Genomic DNA, 16,792 nt, shown 5'->3' with positions numbered 1-16,792 from the left:
AGATGATGGTCTATCCCACAAAATATTTCTCTGCTTATTTATTTTAAGGACACAGAAGGAAAAAAACCTCCACTGAAAGTATTAATGAATTTGTTTAGAGATTAAACATTACAACGTAAGAAGAAAAGAGTAAGGACTTAGATGCCTATTTCAGATGTTGCCATTCTGACTCTGCTAGCATAGATAAGAATAGGTACGATGGAACATTAAAATCTGAAGGTGGGCAACCTCCAGGGTACCATTCCCACTGAGCTGGGACAATATCTGGCCCATAGTAATTTCTTAATACTCACTGATGGAATGAATTAATGAATCTCTTTAAGGCAGATCTAAGAATCCAGTTCCCTTCTCCTTCCCCCTGCCTGTCCCCCTCCCTCTTCTCCCCTTCCTTTTTCCCTCTCAGTGGAGAACGTCAGAGGACGAGTAGGAGAGTGATCTGTAGAAATGGAAAATTTCTACCAGCAGTGGGGTGGCGGAGTCCAGGGCTTGCCAGAGTTGCTCTGCTCCACTCTGGAAGCACGTGCCACTCAGGGGAGACAAGGACAGGCAGCAAAGCCAGCCCGTTGTGGTCTCTTGGCTGCAGTTCTGTCACCGAAGAAGGGAAGGGGTCAGCCTTGGGTCTAGTGAACACTGCTGGTTCATTCCTCAACACCCTAGAGGACAGCCATGGGGGAGATTTGGGTAACTGGAAGTGGTTAAGCATGAAAATACCTCCCACTGTAACCTATCCTTTGGAGACAACAGACTGTGTAAGGTCTTTGCTCAAGGGCCCTTCCCTTCACCTCTCTCACCTTTGACTTCTCTCTCTCTGTCTCTGTCTCTGCGTGTGTTTGCCTCATTCTTTTTTTCTCACCTCTGCAAAGGTAACAGACATGATGCAGAAAGCCCTCTTTGATTTCCTGAAGCACAGGTTTGATGGGAGGTGAGACATACAGATGTTTTTGTATTTTTATTTTCCTTTAACTGAACATGTATGATATACATTGATTTGTGGATCTGTTTCCAGTGATTGCAGAAGTTCTCTAATTAAAACTTAACTCAGTATTCAGGGAAGAATACAATGAAAGTATTCTGAAGATATGAAGTTATGAAGTATAGAATTAAATCCCCAAGGGAGAAAGGACCTTGAGAAGCAAAATAACCCATTTGTTTTATATTAAATGTATGTGTTTGTCTTTATTTCCTTGATTGTTAGTGAATTCATACCAAACTTATTTTATGAAAAATATTAATGAAAATATAGACTATTTCTGATAAATGTGGTGGCTCACTGGTGAAGCTGGTAGTAATACTTGGGAACTGTGCCTGCATGTGTTTGTGTGTGTGTGTGTGTGTGTATACGTGTGTGCGCATATGAAGGTATAAAGTATGGAGTTTCCTCACGAGAAAAGTGCAAGAAGTGTTTTCACCATAAGCTTCCCAGAGTGACTATTCGTAGGGAATAATACTTGTTTGGATGCTTAGTTCTGGGTTTATTTTACCAATAAATCACCTTGTATTCTATTGGTTTATTTTGTATGTGCCGTATGATTAACACAGTTCAGTCTTTAGCCCTCAAATAATTTTATCATTTAAGTTTTGTGAAAAATGTCAGAAACAGTTTCTGTGTTTTGAGAGAAATGGTAAAAAGCCCGTCTTGACTCAGTACTAAGTACTGAGCTCCTTCACAATGCAGAATGCACTCCTTGTAAAATAACCACATTGCAAATTCTGAAGACTTACTAGAAATGAAGAAAATGTACATAGTGTGTACCGAGAAGTATGAGTACATGCATCCAACTTACCAAATACTTTTAAAAATAGCTTCAAATAGGTTTTTTAAAAATATGGTATTTTAAGGAGAAAAGTAAACCTAATAACGCTTTAAGCACAAACTGTATATATTTGTCAAAAGAAAAGCCTTCTGGGTAATTGTGTTTAAAATATTCATTAGTTTCTGGGACTACATACAAAGAAACTGAAATTTTGGTTCCAGTGGTTGAGATTTTAGTTCAAGGAATGAGAATGCTTCCGTGCCGTTATGTGAATGGCCGGGTACAGTAGTAGAATGCCAGGCTTCATAAATAGACCCCAAAATGTGTAATGATTCAGACACAGTGGGAGCTTAACTGTTGCTCATTTATCAGCTTGAAGCAGGTGTTCCTCAGCTAGGCAGAGGGGGTTATACTCGGGAGGGGAAGATGGACAGAAAGTTTGTCCCACCCATCATTTGGTGTCCTTGGCCTGAGGATGGTCTCTCCAGTCAGCGGGTGGGAAGAGGTGCGCGCCGGCCTGCAGCTGACACACGGATCCTCACTTTTCACTGGTCAGAACCTGGTCATGTGGCCATGCTGAGTTGCAAAGTAAGCTGGGAAATGCAATCTAACGATGTGGCCAGGAGGAGGAGGAAATAGATTTTGTTGAACAGTCTCTGCCACGTTCATCTAGTGGACACAAGCACTTACTAAGAAAGCCATGGGTTTAACCTGTTCTTCCTCTCCCCCTTTTTTTTAAAGAAAATAGGCAGAGGATGAAAGAGTTCAAACGAAACAATAAAAAGCACTAAGTATTAGAGTTGGAAGGAAATATAAGAGTTCTTTTATTGTAATCGCTTTTCCTTTTTTTAATTAACATAGAATGTATTATTTGCCCCAGGGGTACAAGTCTGTGATTCATCAGTCTTACACACTTCACAGCAGTCCCCATAGCACATACCCTCCCCAATGTCCATCACCCAGCCACCGTATCCATTCCATCCCCTTCCCAGCAACGCTCAGTTTGTTTCCTGAGATTAAAAGTCTCTTACAGTTTGTCTCCCTCTCTGGTTTCATCTTGTTTCATTTTTTCCTCTCTTCCCCTATGATCCTCTGTCTTGTTTCTCAAATTCCTCATATCAGTGAGATCATATGTAATCTCTTTTCTTCAGCAACCACAAACAGATGGATAAACTGCTTTGGTTTGAGCATGTTTGGTAATTGGGGTTTCACTTCTTGAAAAAGCATTGCAAAGAATGGCTGAACTCTGATTCTTTAACTTGATAGGAGTAGCTTTGGTCTTGCTCGCTAATGACTGGGCCATAACCCTTACCTTCATGCAACAGTCTGTGCATTGGAGGCAGCTAACATGCATGGCTTCATCTTCTGTGTTATTGGCACACACACACACACACACACACACACACACACATAGTTTCTCCACCTTTGCTTAAAGTTGTGTGGTTTTAACCTGCGGTGTCTTTACCTCAGGAAGTTCTGAGCAGTGCCTCGTCAGGCGACCCCATTATAGCCCTCCAGCTGAACAAATTCCTTCCCATAACACAGCCTGTTTGCATCACGTTGTTTCTGTCACCGCACAGCATCCCTATAAACAACAATATTTTTAACGGTCTGAAAGGTAGAACCTATGGGAATAGAAGGAGGGAACTGTTAAAATTTAACAGAGAGAAAGCAAGTGGCTTGATTGTTTTCAAGAAAGAAGCATCTGAGGTTTTTCTTAGTTTTCAGGCCCAGAAAGAGGAAGTACATTTGATAGTAACAGGAGAGATTTGTTCTGAGTCAGCTAGAGTTGCTGCATCAAGCATTTACACACACTGTTGAAGGCGGTTTTAGTAGAAATAGAATTAAAATGTCAATGCCAAGTGTTCCATACGATCTGATGGCACAGCCGAGGATCTGGAGATAGGGGGAAGATTCAAACAGCCGCAAAAGGAATAGCCGGAGAGAGAGACTCGGCACTGGAGCTCTAATTTATGGCAGTGTTTGGAAAAGATAGATGGTAAAGTTGGGAGTAGCAGAGTGGACTTGCTTTCAAATAATAAGAGGCCAGTGCAACAGAAAAAAGCAGTAATGAATTCATTAGCTGGGAGTATGTAGAGACTTTGATAAGGAAGAAGCAACAGGCTTGTAGCCTCACCCTCCCTCCAACACATCTGCTGTGTGGGAAATAACCTTACATTCTGAGCTATGACAATCTGCCGTATTATGTTTTACCAATTAATAAAGGGAGAGAAAACAACAAATAGTCTTTAACTGAAATCAGCCAAGAGAACAATTACACAGAAGGCTTTAGCACAGTGATACAGCATAAACAGTATGTTCTGGTGGAAACCTATTCCATGTTTAATTGGCTATGATGGTTAGACCAAAGAGTGAAGGGAAAGTCTTATTTTTCAGAAAGAGCCAAAAAAGGGATCCATTGGCTAAGAGGCTCTGTTCAGTACTGTTTTTCAGATCCTGGTTTGAAAATAAGTCAACAAATTGGATCCAAGTCCAACAGCTTGATGGTTACAAAATCATAAGCTTACCCTTTTTTTAAATACCTCAAATTATTTGAGTCTGTTGAGAGCTACTTATTACAGGTTTATTGCTGTAGCTGCTACTGTAGGACTTACCTGTGATATATGTAAGAAAAACGAAAAGCATAGGACAAACTAGTGCCTAGGGGGTCTTTGTCCATGTGGATATCCACACGTATTGGCAGTTCCTAGGCACAGTCATAAATTAGGTGAGCCTAACCAGTTGGCGCAGTGACATCAGCTTGCTGAACACCCAGGACGCAACGTGACGTGGAGCTTTTCACTCTTCATTTTACACCACCAGCATTCACGGGGGATCATCCTTCGGGAAGAGGTTTGTTCAGCTGGTTGAATATACCATTCATAGTCTGAAGAACAGGCAATCAAACCAACTGCCATTTGTGGTTCTAGGCTAATTATTTCAAATTCCAAGGAAATTGTTGCTTTATGCATTTTGACTGCTAGGTCATCTCTGTGGCAGTTGTGCAACGCTTTGTAACAGACATGATCATGGCCAAAAATCTTAAATGAACATCCGGTAGCCTGTATAGATAAGATCTAAAGTTAAAAGAAGTTGTTAGTCAAAGGCTACTCAAAGGAAAAAAAGGGTTTAAGAAAGAATTTGGAGAAAACAGGCTGAGGATACAACTTCAGAGACTCAGAGAGGTAGTATTTATTTATAAACAGCAGTGGGCACCCTTGATGGTATCACACAGCACCCAAGGCATGGCAGAATGAAAACAACTTGTAACTGCAGTCAACAAATGGAAAAAACACCACAGTTCCTTCTGTTTCAAAATCAGTATCACCCTCTTATCATCTCCTTCTACCATTTTCTCTTTAAATGCAAACTCATCAGGGGTCAAACACTAGAGACATGTAATTGAACACTTGAATGCCAAACATGAATATTTAAATTAGCAGGTCGTGATTATAGCCTGTCTGACCTGATTCTCTCACCCTCAAAGTGTATATAAATTTCATGGATTCTGGGGATAGGAGAGTTCATGGTCAACTGCTAATTTCTAAGGATAGGATATAAAGAAACTGTCCTCTTCTAGTCTTTAAATCTCCAATAACTATCTTATAAACATTACGTATGTGCCAATCAACATAGGACATTATGAATATTTAGCAAAGCACTTTTATATATTACCTTGTTTGCTCCCACTGACAGTCCCATGAGAAAGTTTGGCAAAGCCGTCATCACCATTGTATTGATTAGGATACTGATGCTCGAAAGATGACATGACTTGTTATGGTCACACATCCAGCAAGAAGAGCAAGATCCAGGGTGCCTGGGTGGCTCAGTGGGTTAAGCCTCTGCCTTCGGCTCAGGTCATGATCCCAGGGTCCTGGGATCAAGTCCCGCATTGGGCTCTCTGCTCAGCGGGGAGCCTACTTCTCCCTCTCTTCTGCCTGCCTCTCTGCCTACTTGTGATTTCTCTCTCTGTGTGTCAAATAAATAAAATCTTAAAAAAAAAAAAAAAAAGAGAGAGAAGAGAAGATCCAGGGAGAATACTCAGATCTGTGTAGTCTCTCCATGCCAATTGTCTTGACAGTGTACTGTTCTGTTCTTTGGCATGGTCTTCTCTATGAATACTAGCAGGTTTTTTTTTTTTTTTTAATTAATGCACTAGCAGCATTGCATATTAGATGTAGCAAAGATAGAGTACAGAAGGACCTGATAGCTGTTCTGAATGAACATGGAAATACTAATTGGTTTTGAATGAATGAGTTATAACTAAAAGTAGCATCTTTCACAGAAAACTAATACTCATTGGTCATGATAGATGACAGCAATTATGATGAATTCCAAAACAGAAATAAAGAATAAATGGGGATTCAGATTTGCTTAGATTCAGAGAACAGTTTTTGCTAGTTTTCAGTGACATTTGCTACTACCAGTTCACTGAGGAATCCTGAACTTCTGTTAGCGTTTATCTACCAGTCAGCAATCACTGACACTATGTCACGGAAAAGTTTCCTAGGGAACTTTTAAAAGACATATCTCAAATAAGATGCATGGAAGTACTGAAAGACGCTGGGGGGAATGAATACGGCAAGAAAAGAAGTAGAAAGGGCATTGTTCTAAGTAAATAATAATAAATATATAACTAGTATACAAAATATATTTTTAAAGTATATAAAACTAAAAAAAGTATATGAACTTGAATTGTATTGCTAGGAAGCCTTTTACAAAAAATAGTTTGGATTTGGTGTCTGATTTTGGTAATAGTAAGCATCTTTGTATGGAAAATAGAAGCCTCTCTTTTCTCTTATTGAAAGGTTTCTGGGGCAGTGTCTCTCTTGTCCTGAGCTCTTTCATGCATGCATGTGTACTGTTACTAAGAAATAACTTGTAATAATACTTGCCAAGTGGCCAAATCTTGTTATCTACTCAGATTGTGATCTCAGTTGGGGTCTGGGATCGAGCCCCGCAGTGGGTTCCATGCTTGGTGGGAAATCCACTTGGGGATTCTCTCTCTCCCTCTCCCTGCCAACCCCCCTCTAAAATAAATAAATAAATCTTTTTTTTAAAAGATATTTGAGAAATAACTTAGATTAACAAATTTGCTGGCATTTTGTTGACAATTAAACAAGAAAAAGAACCTTATTATCCATACCTTTTCCTATTTGTGAAATACACGAAGCAGTTTTTTTTTCTGTGTATGTGTGTATTATTGTTTGTTTGCCTGCTTTTTTGTAGAACTTGTAAAAACTTGTAAAACTGTGTGTGTTTGAAAATAGCTTCATAAACATGTTTAAAATCCAGAAAAAATAAGAGTATGCACCTGTTGGTAATCCTTTGAAATTTTAAGAAACAAAGGTTACTATTTGGCTTTAGAGAGCTAGCAAACTTGAGCTCCCTTATGCAGAACAAACATTTTAGGCCCTCCAAAAGTCTTTATTCTAGAAAGTTGAATTCTGTTCCTAAATTAACCCACTTCTCTCCAGTCATAGATTTGATTTGCTCTGGAACTTGACTCCATGTTTCTAACCAGCAACTCTATTCTTAAAACAATAGACAAGCAGAAACGCAAAAATAAACAAGCAAACCCTATTCTGTAAATTAAAGAGCTGGGAGCACAGGACTGCCCGTGAGATTCCATACCTCAGGTTGCAAAGGCCAACTGAGTAATGGAGACTGAGACATGAGATTCACTTGACTTTAACCTCACTGAAATCCTGACCACCTCTCTGCACATGGCCAAGGTCGACTGCGTCTGCTCTTGACGATTTGGCTTGCATCTGGGCATTCAGGGTTGCTAGAGAAGAAAACTGAAACTAAGAGACTTATGAGTCAGGTGACTAAGTACTGCCTGGTGTTTGGGGGCCTGGGTTTTAGGCCTCCTTAGTCTCTCTCTAATCATGTGGAAATTCCCCTCTGTGTTTCAGTTTTCTTGGCAAAATGAAGAAGTTGTACTTGACCTGTGTTTTCCAATGTCTTTTAGCAGCTGAACAGCTTTTTACAATGAAATCATATATAAAGCCCCAAAGTAGAAAACAGAAAGGCAGAGGTGTTTGCCTGGCATGGGCAGAGGGAACTCTGGCCCTCTGCCAACTGAGCTTCCCTTCAGTGTTCTCCGTGACCTGGGGTATTTCACAGAGCCCTTGGTTTCTGCAGAAGATAATTTGAAGATGCCTCGAATAATTTATTAGTGCTTAAAAATTCTAAAAAACGTAAAAATTCAAAACGTACCATCTACAGCTTATAAATACAATATAATGACATAAGAAGGTGATTTGCGTTAAAATGACATCCGAACTTTTGTACAGCCTGTTGCTTTAAACAAGCTATTTCCAGTCATTTGTGAAAAGGAGTATTCTAAATTTTCCTTAAGACTTTGGGTCACTGAAGTCAGGTAAAGAGTCTCCTAAGAGGGCTGATGGTATACCAAAACAGGTGTGAGATGACAGGGGGCTCAGCTATTGTTTACAACTCTCCCCTGCCCCAACCCCCAAAGGAATATAAAAACGAAGGAGAATGGCTGCACTGAGCACAAAGGGAAGGGACACTACTCTTTTGTCTCCTTTCCGGAACTCTGCCAAGCTCTGAAAATGAGAGTGGAGAAAGGTCCATGGTGGCAGTGGTGGTTCAGAGTGGCATTCTTTGCATTCTCCAGATAGATAATCTTCTGAAATTGATCAATGGCAGTTTAAAGTAAAGAACTGTAAAACTGTAAATTCCTTATGGGATCAATCATATGCAGATCGACGCCTCTTTGTTCATTTGTGGTGTCTGTGCTTTATTCTTTTGCGTAACTGCAGGAAACTTTCTGACTTACCAGAATCCTTGCACAATTCTCACATTGCCCTCAACTCTAGTGTCTCACAGCTCCCCACTTTATGCATTCAAAGTCTTAAGCAAATATACTGAAGAATCTTGTGCATGCAGATGAGAAACCATATTTTCCATATTCTTAGAAATGAAAGGTTTCTTTGGGCCTGGGGGGAAATGTATCATGATGTAGCTGTTGAGCACCAGGAATGCAACATTGTTACCAACTGGTTGAGTGTCCCTGATGAAAATGAAGAGGGCTTTCCCCTTTGGCCAGCAGCATTGATATGCCTGGGTAGAACATTCGTAGTTCCTGGAGGTCTTGTTCAAGAGCAAATCAAACGTGAATTGAAAAAAAAACTGTATTGCTGCCTCCCAAAAAGAGCATGGTTTATTCATATGTTTTGATTCCCTCCTGGTGTGGTGTGCATTATGAAGAGAATTTGGCAAGGTAGGTAATAGTGAAGGAAGAGTTGCATTTTTAACAACAGGCTTTTGTTTGGGTTTCGGCTTTGATTAAATAGTCAAAACCTTCTTCCATTCTACCCAGCTTATATTTTAATACCTGCCAAAGCCTGTTTAAAATACTTGTGCCAATGTTTATTATACTGTCGTTGTAGTGCCGTATGTAGAGTGGTTATTAAGTACTGTGGTTATAAATCACTTGAGAGCCCCACGACCTTTTTTACTGGCTTGTTCTGTTCTGTGTTCCTATTCATAGGATATCAATAACAAGAGTGACAGCTGACATTTCTCTTGCTAAGAGGTCTGTCCTAAATAATCCCAGCAAGAGAGCAATAATTGAACGTTCGAACACTCGGTCCAGCTTAGGTAAGATGTTCAAATGTGGTACTTGTCCAAGCTATACTTTCAGAGCGGGATGGCACATGTTTCGTTTGTGAATGTCTTTTCCAGTTTGCTCCCCATTCTGAATGGGGAAGTGCCGATTAACTGAAGAGAATGCTATCCATGGAAAAGAAGGGAACGGAGTCCTACAGCAGCCAGAGCCTCTGCTCTCAGCTCTAGTCAATTAGTTCATTAGTAGTCTGGTGGGAAGATTCCTCATTGGGCTCTCCTGGTGTGTTACTGCCTAACCACACAAAACCACTCACATCCACTCTGCCTCAGCTTTTCAATGAGGCTAATGGTATCTGTCATAGCTGAGTCACATCTGACATGAAAAGAAATGAGATGTTCAACCTTCTTGGATCTTTAATAGAAAGCTAGATAATAGGGTCTTTGTGAATAATCCCATATTTAAGTGGAAATAGCCATGAGCATTAAATGTGTCTTTCCTGGAGCACAGTCAGAAAGTATACTGAAATTCACCATGATGGAGAAGGGGAAAATGCCCTATTGTTACAAGATAGCAGGACGCTTGTCTCAAGGAGTCAGAGAATGAGTCTCCAAGATACAAAAGGGTGAAGTGAAAGTTAATATTAAGTGAAGGTGAGAACAGAAAGGAGAGGGGAAAAACTCTCTAAAGGGAGAGAGGTCCCTAATGGGTTGCCACTGGGGGTTTTCAATGGTGGTCTTTTATTGAGAACTGACTAGGGAACTTGAATCTTGACGTCTCTATCACTGCTGGCACTATGTTTACTTTTTCTTTGAAGTTTGGTAATTTTCAGTGGCCCAGCTGTAGCTGTTACAGAGATATTTCTGACATTTAAGACAAGTGAGGTAGACTCATTAGTCTTGTTATATTCCCTCATTTCTGGTTTTGTACACCTCAGCATTTTCCACATCTGGGATTTCTGTGAGCCTGAACCCATAGCCCCCATATGAGACCAGTCACATATTCCCCTACCTATCTCTCCTTACCTAGCCCCACCTGTCCCTTAGTATATGCTTAGCTACTTTATAAAGCCATGTGTGAATAGGGCAGTGGGAGATGGAATCACCATCCACAGAAACAAGTCCATGCTGCTGGGGAATCACGACGTTCATCTCAAAGCCTGTGTTGTGCTTTGTGATTGCCAAGAGTGGTATAGTCCAGTTGTAACTTTCTAGGAGTCTCTCTTGCATTCAGAGTCTGAGGGCAGTTTGTTTTACTCCCCTCTTCCTCGTGGGCAGGGGTAGTAAAGATAGGGGTCTTCTGTGTTCACAACATCTTAAACTACTGAGATGATGATAGAAAACAAACAAACAAACAAACAAAAATCCAGGATAGCTTGCACACCCAAACAACCCAACAAGAGTTTGTTGGAGCCTGAATCTTGACCCTGAGCCAAGAAGTGCACAGATTAGAAAGAGGCTACAAAGTATCATCTCTGTATATTCCTGGCATGGGATTGGCACATGATAATTGTTCAATAAATATTTGTTGGCTGGTTGCTTTATGAAAGAATGTTAAACATACCAGTGGAATAGTTGTCAGTCCTTATGAGGGCAGGATCCTGGACATCAATGGTTCTTTCCTTAGCTCAGCATTTAGATCCATCACATACAGAGTAAAACACTCTTAAAGACACAGTATTTTGACCTTAACGAAGTAACAGTGCAAGAGTTGATGATGATGAATCATATTAGGTGACTGACTAAAGTTAAATGTTGTGGGAGACAAGGATGCCAAATTAGATGGAAGATTTCTTAAACAAGTGTCCACTGTCTGTTCTCCTATCTTCCACTGTCCTTTTCACTCCACAAAGTGCCTTTGACTTTTAATTACTCCTTCCTCTGATGTATAATGAGAGGTTTAAAAACACTTAAGCGCATACATGAGGTTGCTGACTCTAACCATCTACCCTAACCAAGGGTCTCATGGATATTCCTAGAAGTCATTCGGCATAATCCAGTCACATGTTTGAGTCAGTTGAGTGGAGTTGGCGTAAATAGTGAGGACAAAACAAGGTGAATGTCAGTTTACTGACTTTTCCCTTTGCTTTGCAAATTCATATACCTACAACCATTAGAATTAATTTAATGGCAGTCTGTTATAATAACCACTTCGTGAGCCACCTATGTCCATTCGCCTGCTTGTTAGTGCACATGTTTATTGTTATGTGCCAGGCTTTATGCTAGACTGTGGAAGTACAAACATAACTAAGAAAAAGTATCTTACCCATAAGCCACTGGGAAGAAGGGGCAGATAGCTAAATGCTGTTTGACAATGGAATTAGGAGCCAAGAGCTAGAGGTATAAAGAAAGAAGGGTAGAGAGTAAGAGGTGTCAGAGAAGACTTTGAAGAAGTTATATTTGAGCTGGTTCTTCAAGGCAGACAAGAATGTGCAAAGATGTCAGCATGTAAAAAACATTGCTGGATTGATAATCAAGTAGACTGTGCAGAGAATGCTTAGAAAAGGGGAGTGGGTGCTATGGTTTGGGAGCAACTGGGGAAGAGACTGTAAACGTAGGTTGAGGTCAGTGTGTTAGGGCTCTAAGTATGCCTCGCTAAAGAAACCTCCAAAGTAGACTCTATAAATGTGAATTGTAAAGGGTAGTAATAGTTGTTACATCCAAAATGTTTTCCATAGTCAAATTTGGAAATTTGGATTAAACAGTTGGCCTTCTTTACTGCAAGACTTCTGAGAGCCATTAAAATAGAAAGGGCAGTGCATGTTTGAAATTCCAAAAGAAACTAATAGAGCCTGTGATATTTTGCAAAAAACTAACTAAATAACTAACTAAATAAATAAAAACAAAATAAAAATCTCTTTTTCCCCGTAGGATATCTTAAGGGATTAATGTTTGAGGATACTCACTTTGGGAAATATTGCCCTGAACCCAAAGGAGCCATTGGGGTAGTTTAAGCATTTGGATATAGGAAAGGTCACAGGTGACAGAGATGCTGGAGAGAGATGGGTCTAGACTGGTCATGATCAAGTTATAGAAGTGTTCATTGAGGTTCTTCCAGCATCATAGTCCATGACTTCTCAGAGCCCCATTTGTCTGGAATAAGATCATGAGGAAATGGCCATTGGAATCCTCTGAGAATCAGCATTGGAAGTCAAGATTGCTGGGTTTGCTTAATTTTTTTTTTAAGAAAATGGGCTATGTAGATATAAATCTTGTTCTCTTTCTCAGTCTATGTATTGAATTCCAAATATATATTATCCAAATATGGCCTCACTCTGGTAAATGGTATGGCCTCTGCAGCCTTCTGGCTTGCTTGCCCAAGCACCTCTCCACTCATGCCAGAATGTCCATTGCCTAAGAGTTTTGTGTTGGCTAAGCCTTGGATGTGCTTGCCCTCTGCACAGGTCAAAAACCATGTTTACCTCATTGCTTATGCAGAGTAAATAAGGCTCATTATTTCTGTAGTATTTACACAGTGTGCCTCAAGGGTTCTTTGTACTAGGGTGGTCCATTTTGCCTCACTACCTTTTTGCTACTCCAGGAAACATTGTATTGAGATTTGAAACTTAAAGTAATGCAGACTTGTTCTACAATAGTCCTGGCCAGGAGTTAAACTAGTGGCAATTTAATGACAACAACAAATGGAGAACATGTTCCAAAAGCCAGAGGCTGAAATCTGCTACACTACAAATATACTTTATTTACTGAGCTTCTCTCATAAGAAAAACCCCTTTTAACTGTTTTTGACACATGAGAAAAAAAATGTAACAAATGTAGTGTGTGATTTCAGAAGAATTTTGCAAATGAGCCTAACTGTCCAAATTCTTTACATAAATGTCTTGGGAGCTAGTCACATTTCAAAGCAGTATAAAATCTTCCAGACCATTGGGATTGGATCATATGAAAAATAATAGCTATGTTCATTCTCAAAATTCCTATTTCTAATACAAATCATGCATTAAACATCAGAGATTTTGTGGGAAGAATTTTAGGCTATTATGCAAAGCCCACGAAAGTAGAATTACAAGATAGTCTTGAACATTCATACTCCTGTGCACCCTGTTATGGAAGGGAGGATTTTTTGGTGGGTGACGTGAACTTGAATATATACTGGGTAAACAGAACAAATCGTGGCTTTCTGGTAGAAAACCTTTTCAATGAGTATATTTACAGCAACATCACCTCTTTCCTAGACCATATTTGAAGTAATGTATATTAGGTAACTTTGTCTACTCTGTGTAATTTAAACAAGATTACAACATTGCTAAATCATGCCTATAATATATAAGCCAAAAATAAAGATAAGTAAAAAGCAAAACAAGATCATCTCTCTGAAAATTAAGTAGTCTAATTCAGACTTTGGACATGACCCAATAAATCAGATAATTTATAAAGTATATATGAAAAAGTTTCTTTCTGTTTTAAAAAGCCAAATTTTGTTTTTATCGATAATCTCCTTTGTTTTAAAAATGGCTGGATTGCTTCAGACATGGAGAATAACTAGATTTTTTTATTTGACCGGATTTGTGCAGGGATTCAGGTCACTTGGCCATTACAGATAGTTGGATTGATTTTCATTCTCAAGACATTTTAGCATTTATAATATAATTGCCTTAGTTTTTTTTTTTTCTTTAATACTGAAAATTATTCCCTAGAACAAGTATACCAGCCCTAATACTGAATTAAGACATAGCAATATGTTAGTTGTAAGAGTAGACCCAACATTTAACCCTGGATGAAAAATATGCTTGTCATTCAACACAGATGAGTTGTGGGATTTTTAAAAAACATAGTTACAGAATATTAATATATAAATTGTTGATTGGTTGAAATATTTCCATGTAATTTGCTTTCCATGTGATGTTGCTCTACACATGTATTTCAAGTCTTTCCTAAATGTGGTTTCAGCTTTCATAGATAAAGTAAAAGTTCTTTAGGGGTACCTGGGTGGCTGAGTGGGTTAGGCCTCTGCCTTCGGCTCAGGTCATGATCTCAGGGTCCTGGGATCAAGCCCGCCATTGGGCTTTCTGCTCAGCAGGGTGTCTGCTTCTCCCCCTCTCTCTCTGCCTGCCTCTCTGCCTCTTTGTGATCTCTCTCTCTCTGTCAACTAAATAAATAAAATCTTAAAAAAAAAAAAAAAGTAAAAGTTCTTTAGAGCAAAGCAACAGTCGTAAACAACCTAGCTATATAAATAGCTAAATTTCAGGGCAAGTGTAAGAAGTGAGTTAAGAGAGCCATCTCAATTTTTTTCACCAAATTTTTTGTTTTATGCAAAACTCAAAACTCAACCCATCTCTCTCTCTTTGGAAAAGATCTTAAGTGAATAGAAATATGAAATTCAAAACATTCTGTTTTGCAATGTAGACAAATATCTGAAAGGGGTACTATGTTTTTAAATGTAAGAATTAATTAATAAAAATAACTATGTCCTGTTACATATTATTTCTCCTTTTAGCGGAAGTACAAAGTGAAATTGAAAGAATCTTTGAGTTGGCGAGATCTTTGCAACTGGTTGTTCTTGACGCAGACACCATCAATCACCCAGCGCAACTTATAAAGACTTCCTTAGCACCAATTATTGTTCATGTGAAAGTCTCATCTCCAAAGGTAATTAGCTCATTTCTGCCTTACAGATTAGAAGCTCATTGACTTTGGAATATTCTTTGCTCTGTGCTTTGTTGTTAGTGGGTAAGGAGAATATCTTATTGAGATGCCTTTAATGGGCAGTTTTTAATTCCCACAGTCTGTCCAGGTTCTAGAAATTCTAAGATAGCAATAAAGAATAGCCGTTGTTTTAAAGAAGGTCACTCTCTATTGTGGTTCCCCAGACAGGCAGTTATGCAAGAATATAATAGAAATAAAAAATTAAGAAAGGTATGGAAAAGGAAGTATGGCTTTTCAGAGACTTTAGATTATATCTTAGTTAATTTCTTGGGCAATATTGATTCTTGTAGCACCTATATTCTCTCCCCGACTGAGCAAGTACATAGTTCAGGAAAGGTATATACATTTATCATATATAAAGCCAAACATCACTGTATAAAATCTCTTATGGAAAAATTACAGACATTATATATGTGCTCAGGTTGGGTCTCCAAGGAATAAGGTATTCTGTGATTAAACACAGTGGGATATCTGCCCTGTGTCTTTGTGCCACAAGTAGATAAAAATAAAAGTGAGACAAGCCTCAAATTGGTCTCTTTTGATTAGGCTGTTCTTTCATTTTTAAGAAGTGATGATATTCTAAAAAGTTAATGTGAAATAGATATCCTAGGGAGGTGTTACCTTAATAATTAGTTTATTTTCAGTGCCTCTAAGAGTGCAGTTTAGTGCTATGTGTAATTCAACTTCCAACCAGAGCAGTGGTCGCCTCTCACAGATGGAGAATGTCTGAAGAAGCTGTGTCCTTCCCCAGCCCTCAGCCTTCTGTCTTTGCAGGCACTCATTCTGCACGGGATGGACTAGGGAATCCTGACCAAACCAGGACCTTTTGGGAACCATTAGAATGGATTGAATCTGCCTTGACCACCTCGAGGTCTCTTTGGCCCCACACTGAGGGGGATTCAGATTCCCTTCATTGCAGCGGAATAGATGTCAACCTCTTTTGCCCGCTGCCCCAGTCCCCACGGGGTCATTAAGTGTAAGAACAGGGGCTCCTGTGGACATACACGCTGAGGTATCATAGAGCCTCACCAACCAGTACTATTTTGGGGTGAGGGCCCTATTTCAGCTTTAAAAAAAAAAATGGAAGAGAGAGGGAGTATATGGCAAGTGTAGTTATAGCCATGCCTGAATAACACAGATAATCACTGGTTTATAGGTAGCAATATGCCAATGCAAATGTTTTGCCTAGGTTTCTAATGTGAAATCTTGTTAATGTAAACTGGAACACCTCAATAATTATCAGTGACCAAAAGGACCTGATATATAAATGACTGATACTTATCTGATATTGAGATAGTGATCTAAAATACTACTTCACTGAATTTGGACACAAACACCTGGTACAGATCAGTTCCTCCACTTTTGCAGGGCTCTAATTTCTCTGGGTAGGGGCACCTGGGTGGCTTAGTCAGTTAAGTGTCTGCCTTCAACTCAGGTCATGACCCCAGGGTCCTGGGATGGAGCCCCAGTGTCAGGCTTCCTGTTCAGTGCGGAGTCTGCTTTTCCCTCACTCTCTCCCACTCCCCCTGCTGTGCTCTCTCTCTCTGTCAAATAAATAAATACACTCTTTTAAAAATGTTTAAAAGTAAATAAGTAAATAAATAAAACCTCTGGGTAAAATCTAGGGCAGGAACTTGAGATCCCTCCAGGACCCCACACGGAGAGAGAATAGGATGTACATATCAAAGCCTCTGCAAGTGAGAGCCAGTGTAAGTGGGTGATGTCATTACAGAGTTTATATATATCATTTTTCATATTGTATTTCCTCTCTATTAATA

The 16,792-nt window shown here is 39.4% G+C and overlaps 1 protein-coding gene across 5 annotated transcripts in view; it reads left to right on the top strand.

Annotated features, from left to right (window-relative positions):
- The window catches only part of CACNB4 (calcium voltage-gated channel auxiliary subunit beta 4), a 244,849-nt gene that overhangs the window by 211,021 nt on the left and 17,036 nt on the right, over positions 1-16,792 (top strand). For all 5 annotated transcript variants that reach the window (XM_032355576.1, XM_032355577.1, XM_032355579.1 and 2 more), the window contains 3 exons: positions 864-922; positions 9,277-9,386; positions 14,806-14,957. In XM_032355576.1, coding sequence (XP_032211467.1) covers positions 864-922; positions 9,277-9,386; positions 14,806-14,957 — 321 coding nt within the window. The remainder of the gene's footprint in view (positions 1-863; positions 923-9,276; positions 9,387-14,805; positions 14,958-16,792) is intronic.

The sequence above is a fragment of the Mustela erminea genome, chromosome 8 (genome assembly GCF_009829155.1).
Source record: "Mustela erminea isolate mMusErm1 chromosome 8, mMusErm1.Pri, whole genome shotgun sequence".
NCBI lineage: Eukaryota > Metazoa > Chordata > Mammalia > Carnivora > Mustelidae > Mustela > Mustela erminea.
This window is presented reverse-complemented; position numbering and strand designations above follow the sequence as displayed.